The following is a 7,047-nucleotide window of genomic DNA, read 5'->3' as shown; positions in this document are numbered from 1 at the left end:
ATATATATATATATATATATATATATATATATATTTTTACAATTATAAACTCTCCCTTTATTTTCTCTGAACATCCTCGCACATCCATTTGATTACATAATTAGGTGTTTTGGGAATATGTAAGAAAAGAAAGCCTATTTATTATTATTAAGAACATTTTAAACCAGTTGTTTCACATTGGTCCTCAAACCACTCTTCCACTACATTGTATTGAGCACTTTTTAAAAGACACATTTTTAGAACAATTGAAAGGCAATGTGCTGCGATGAGTTGGCGACTTATCCAGGGTGTACCCCGCCTTCCGCCCGATTGTAGTTGAGATAGGCTCCAGCGTTCCCCGCGACCCCAAAGGGAATAAGCGGTAGAAAATGGATGGATGGGATGGTGTTCTAACATGTTGAGAAATGTTACTTACTTGCGGTGTACTTTATAATGAATAATATTTTAAAGTAAAATATTTGGAAACTTCATTCAAGTTCCCTCAAAAAATGGGGTGTGTGCAATGAAAACTATATAAAGGGCATAAAAAAAATACTCCCCGCCTTAACGCAGCTCCCATTTAAATACGGATGGAAGGAGAACAGGTGCCACCTTTTTTCATCTCTTGCACTTAGAAGCACACCTGACAAATCTATTTGCTGTTGGATATTTGTTATTTTCTTGATAGAAGTCAACACAACACAGATTTACAGGTAAGATAAATTATATTTCCACTTATACATTATATACTTATACTGTATATTGAACTGTTATTACATTCTGGTAGAAGATGTTAACATAGTAAAAGTTCATTTCTTGTTTAAGAGAAAAGCTTCATGTGTCAATTTCTGTTTTTAATAACCATGACATTCTTATGACTAAATATATGAATATACAGTACAGGCCAAAAGTTTGGACACACCTCATTTCAATGGGTTTTTCTTCATTTTCATGACTATTTACCATTGTCACTGAAGGCAACAGAACTATGAACAGGAGTTATGTACTTAACAAAAAAAAAAGGTGAAATAACTGAAAACATGTTTTATGTTCTAGTTTCTTCAAAAAAGCCACCCTTTGCTCTGATTACTTTTTCTCACACTTTTGGCATTCTCTCGATGAGCTTTAAGAGGTAGTCACCTGAAATGGTTTTCACTTCACAGGCGTCATAGTTTTGATGCCTTCAGTGACAATCTACTGTACAAGGTACAGTAAATAGTCATGAAAATAAAGAAAAGGCATTGAAATGAGAGGGTGTGTCCAAACTTTTGGCCTGTACTCTATTTTCACCAATTGGTGATATGTTGACCTTAACACTATTGGACATATGTTTTTGCAGGTAATGAGTGAAATGCAAGATAAAATGTTGAGATTGGGAAATGTTTAAACATGCTTGAATTTAACTGTTTTAGTGCTGTCATGTTTTTCGATCACAGGCAAAAGGACATTGAAAAATGTTTGTAGATAATTCCATCCATCCATCCATTTTCTACCGCTTATTCCCTTTCGGGGTGGCGGGGGGCGCTGGCGCCTATCTCAGCTACAATCGGGCGGAAGGCGGGGTACACCCTGGACAAGTCGCCACCTCATCGCAGGGCCAACACAGATAGACAGACAACATTCACACTCACATTCACACACTAGGGCCAATTTAGTGTTGCCAATCAACCTATCCCCAGGTGCAAGTCTTTGGAGGTGGGAGGAAGCCGGAGTACCCGGAGGGAACCCACGCATTCACGGGGAGAACATGCAAACTCCACACAGAAAGATCCCGAGCCTGGATTTGAACCCAGGACTGCAGGACCTTCATATTGTGAGGCAGACGCACTAACCCCTCTACCACCGTTTGTAGATAATTGTTAAATAAAAATAACCAAATAATGGGATTTTATTCTCAAAGGTTGATTAACATTTGACATGTTCCACTATATTCATAACCAGTGGCGGGCCGTGCAATTCCCACTTAAGTCTTCAATGATCTCCGACTTCAATGTTTACCTCTCGACATACCAGAATTGATGTCACCACATGATCATTGTTTCGAGAAATACTATACAGGGACAAATTTATATTGAATCACATCAATGGTATACAAAATGATTATTTTCTGGCGCATTTAAAAATAAAATTACAACGTATCAGCAATTAAAACATGTACCGTAAATGTCTGCTTGTTTTATGCAACTTCCCGTCAATAAAGTTTGATTCAAAGTACACACCTCTCAAAGATACATTAACTTCCTTGACCAAATGATATTGACAAATACACATGTAACAACTTTAATTAAATGACACACTTTAACAACAAGAGTTCACACCTTTTAGTTGTAACAGAACATCTGCCGTCAACAACTTGTGATCTGGTTGGCTATCGCAACTGTTTATCAACTATGTGTTCTCAAATTCATCCGCTAACGGTCCCGTTGAGTATCCAATCACAAGACGCGTACGTGTCATGTTCAACGTGAGGCCATCTAGAAGGCCTTACTGACAACTCGTGATCTGGTTGGCTATCGCAACTGTCTTCCAACTGTATGTGCCCGTTCACTTACAGTGCACGAACGCCCGCATTGTTGATTCTGAAGGCGTCCGGCAGATTTGGTACAGCATGGCAACATAAACTATCTAAATTTTGATTGGATGCAATCTAAAACAAAAAACAACAGCACTGGAGTGCGCATAATATGACGTGAAAAGAATAAGAATAATTTTAAATATTTAGGGAAAGTAATTAAAAAATGTTCATCTTTAATTATGATCATGATTTCTGGTTACGTTAGGCCAGCAGAGAAGGCCTTGCTGGCCTTGAGGGCCCACCACTGTTCATAACTACATTTGTGTTATCTTGGCTGCAGAAATGTTCAAAAAATGGTTCTTGGTTTTGATGATGGCCTGGATGTTTATGAACACCACCGGCAACGACGACCAGCCCTCTGAAGATGGTGGCGATGAAGATAATGGTGTTGATCATGCCATGTGGGGTGATGTTGATAAGGATGATCACCCTGATGAAAATGATGGTAGTGAACAGCCCGGCCAAGATGGTGGCCATGGTGAAAATGTAAAAATCTTGGAGGTGTGTGAATGCAAAGAAAGATATATTATTTGAATGCTGAAGAAATGCTGTCATGGTGCATCATATTAAATCTTCGTCATGTCTTGTCAGGAAGTCATCACTGATGAAGGCTGTGGTAGGCAGCAGCTGTGTGCTGCTCAGCCTCCTGATTGCAACCCATCAGAGCAGGAATCGTGTTTTTTCATTTCAGCAGAACTAATCGATGATGAACGCTTTGAGTTTTCGCTGTCAGGGGAGTCAGATGGCTACGTGGCGGGCACGCTGTCCTCTGAGGGAAGATTGGTAGGTCCCATTTTTTTGAATGATTTTGAATGTATTTCAACATTGACTCTTTTTGTACATTTCCACTCCAGGGAGAAAACATCACTTACATTTGTGCGAAAAACAACAGTCGGGTGCAGTTTTTTGGAGTGTTTCTCGTTGGTGACAAGCTGACTCAAACATCGGTGAGTTGACCGACCTTACATGTTGTGAGCGAGTGAGTGTGACTCTGCATCTAAAGAGTCAGAAATGAAGGATTACTTCATCTGGTGCATGCCTGCAGCTTCCAGTGGACTCTGTGAGGGGAAACGTCTCCAAGGGAAAGATCCAGTGTACGTTCACGGTCTATTCCTCTGATATGCCATCGAGGGGTGCACGCATGAGGCGTCAAAGCACCGGAGCACCTTCTTTATTGCTGTCCGTCTCCAATGGATCCTTTGACACCGGTAAAAGAACACAGGAGTAGATATATGAAGTGATGCACAAGAGAATTAACCAAATGAGAATGCTGATGTTCTGTTTGACCCAAACCTGCAGTTTCTGGTGCCCTTGGCACACCCACTTCAAGGTTGATGACCAGCGTTGTGAATTTGGCAAACCCCAACAACACTGTCATCAATATCCTAATCATATCTAACACCACCGGTAGTGGCCACTCCCCTAGCCTCCAGCATTCAGTGACAAGAGGTGAGTTCAATAAACACACCTTCAGGAGTTAATTATCTGGTCTTCCATTTGACTTCCTGCCCTCCTCCCTTCCAGCTCTACTGACCACTGCAGTTGTCCTCGCAGTGCTCGCATTCTGAGATGTCTGACACCACCATATATGGCTATAACAATACTTTTCTTGTTCTACTCATAAAATCCTGTGATTTCTTTTACTTCCTTGAATGGGGTCCTTGCAGTACATCATTTAAAAATCTACTTTAAGCAGATCGAGAATATTTTAACTAACATGATGTAAATAATGATTTGTATTTTTATTCAATTGTCTTTAGTACAAACAAATCTAGTTCTAAGTAGATAATAAAATATTTTAATGTACAGAAATAAACAATTAAAAAAAACATAATATAATAAATACATTAATGTTCATGTGTATATTATTGGGTTTGTAACTTTTTGTATTTTCCTTTTGATTTATTATTAACTTACAGTAGTCTGGATATTTGCTGGCCCCCGAATTGAAAAAAAAGGGGGAACAATTAAAAACACAAATCGTGAGTCAAAAGACATTGGGTATTGGTTGGAATTGTGCTAAAGGGTGTTGAACAAGTTGTACCATTCTTTTGGTGATTTTCTAAATGTATATATATTTTGTGCCACAGTAATAGACAGGGCTATTTTGCATTAATCATTCTTTTTTGTTCATTGATTTAAATGGGGGAGCTTATAGTGGGTTGTTCCACTGCAGCCAAATCGAGCAGTCATTAAATACATGTTTAGTTTTGTCCCGCCCATTGAACAGTGAGTGCCTCTGGAAATGTAAAAAAAAAAAAATCAACTATATTAATTGTGGCAGTCAGTAACATTTACATTTTTGGATCAAATGAAGGGAAGATTTGGATTCACTCAATTTTAAGTTTAAAAAATAAAATAAAAGATGGAATCACCCTGTAAATTTTGTACAAACCCCGTTTCTATATGAGTTGGGAAATTGTGTTGGATGTAAATATAAACGCAATACAATTATTTGCAAATCATTGACTATGCTACAAAGACAACATATGATGTTCAAACTTATAAACTTATTTTTTTGCAAATACCGTATTTCCTTGAATTGCCGCAGGGCATATAGTATGCTTGCCAAAATAATTAGCGCATGTTTAGTATTACCGCCTGGTCAAACTCGTGACGTCACGAGTGACACTTCCCTTCTCATCATTTTCAAAATGGACGAGGCTGATTTCAATACCGGTAATTTGAAATCGCATAAAGGGAAGAAGATTAAGAGCTATTCAGTAGGATTTAAGGTCCAAGCTTACATCACACTCAAATTTTTACTGCATACCTTCGGTAGGTGCCGGAGTGAAAAGTGGTTTTAAAATAATTAGCGCATGCTTACTTTTACCACATGCCTTTGGTAAGTGCAGGAGTGAGAAAAGGTTTTAAATTAATTAGCGCCCCAGCGGCAATTCAAGGAAATACGGTAATCATTAACTTTAGAATTTGATGCCAGCAACACGTGACAAAGAAGTTGGGAAAGGTGGAAATAAATACTGATAAAGTTGAGGAATGCTCATTAAAACACTTATTTGGAACATCCCACAGGTGTGCAGGCTAATTGGAAACAGGTGGGTGCCATGATTGGGTATACAATCAGCTTCCCAAAAAATGCACAGTCTTTCACAAGAAAGGATGGGGCGAGGTACAACCCTTTGTCCACAACTGAGTGAGCAAATAGTCAAACAGTTTAAGAACAACGTTTCTCAAAGTGCAATTGCAAGAAATTTAGGGATTTCAACATCGACGGTCCATAATATCATCAAAAGGTTCAGAGAATCTGCAGATATCAATCCACGTAAGCGGCATGGCTGGAAACCAACATTGAATGACGTGACCTTCGATCCCTCAGACGGCACTGTATCAAAAACCGACATCAATCTTTAAAGGATATCACCACATGGGCTCAGGAACACTTCAGGGAACCACTGTCACTAAATACAGTTCGTCGCTACATCTGTAAGTGCAAGTTAAAGTTCTACTATGCAAAGCGAAAGCCATTTATCAACAACATCCTGAAACACCGCCGGCTTCTCTGGGCCCGAAATATTCTAAGATGGACTGATGCAAAGTGGAAAAGTGTTCTGTGGTCTGACGAGTCCACATTTGAAATTTTTTGGGGGAAATATTCAACATCGTGTCATCCGGACCAAAGGGGAAGCGAACCATCCAGACTGGTATCGACGCAAAGTTCAAAAGCCAGAATCTGTGATGGTACGGGGGTGTATTAATGGCCAAGGCATGGGTAACTTACACATCTGTGAAGGCACCATTAATGCTGTATGGTCCATACAGGTATTGGAACAACATATGCTGCCATCTCAGCGCCGTCTTTTTCATGAACGCCTCTGCTTATTTCAGCAAGACAAAGCCAAGTCAGATTCAGCATGTGTTACAACAGCGTGGCTTTGTAAAAAAAGAGTGCGGGTACTTTCCTGGCCCGCCTGCAGTCCAGACCTGTCTCCCATTGAAAATATGTGGCGCATTATGAAGCGTAAAATACAACAGTGGAGACCCCGGACTGTTGAACGACTGAAGCTCTACATAAAACAAGATTGGGAAAGAATTCCACTTTCAAAGCTTAAACAATTAGTTTCCTCAGTTCTCAAACGTTTAATGAGTGTTGTTAAAAGAAAAGGTGATGTAACACAGTGGTGAACATGCCCTTTCCCAACTACTTTGGCACGTGTTGCAGCCATGAAATTCTAAGTTAATTATTATTTGCAAAAAAGAAATAAAGTTTATGAGTTTGAACATCAAATATCTTGTCTTTGTAGTGCATTCAATTGAATATGGGTTGAAAATGATTTGCAAATCATTGTATTCCCTTTATATTTACATCTAACACAATTTCCCAACTCATATGGAAACAGGGTTTGTAAATCCAAAGCTAACAGCTGCACCGGATTTAATATTTTTGTTGCTCTGCAGTTATAAAGAATTGTTCACACTGTAGAGAGCTGTAGCACTAGGTGGATTGACATAAATCATGGCTCCAACACATTAGA

General features: G+C 39.1%; 1 protein-coding gene across 1 annotated transcript; it reads left to right on the top strand.

Moving 5' to 3' along the window:
• The first annotated feature begins 533 nt into the window (after positions 1-533).
• On the top strand, positions 534-6,800 carry LOC133560642 (putative ferric-chelate reductase 1). The gene is made up of 7 exons (XM_061913403.1): positions 534-692; positions 2,835-3,055; positions 3,146-3,337; positions 3,409-3,501; positions 3,600-3,762; positions 3,854-4,003; positions 4,079-6,800. The coding sequence occupies exons 2-7, from the start codon at positions 2,837-2,839 to the stop codon at positions 4,120-4,122; spliced, it is 861 nt and encodes a 286-aa protein (XP_061769387.1). The 5' UTR covers positions 534-692; positions 2,835-2,836; the 3' UTR covers positions 4,123-6,800.
• The last annotated feature ends 247 nt before the right edge of the window (positions 6,801-7,047 follow it).

The sequence above is a fragment of the Nerophis ophidion genome, linkage group LG10 (genome assembly GCF_033978795.1).
Source record: "Nerophis ophidion isolate RoL-2023_Sa linkage group LG10, RoL_Noph_v1.0, whole genome shotgun sequence".
Taxonomy (NCBI): Eukaryota; Metazoa; Chordata; class Actinopteri; order Syngnathiformes; family Syngnathidae; genus Nerophis; species Nerophis ophidion.
The sequence above is the reverse complement of the archived record's forward strand: the minus strand, read 5'-3'. Positions and strand labels throughout refer to the sequence as shown.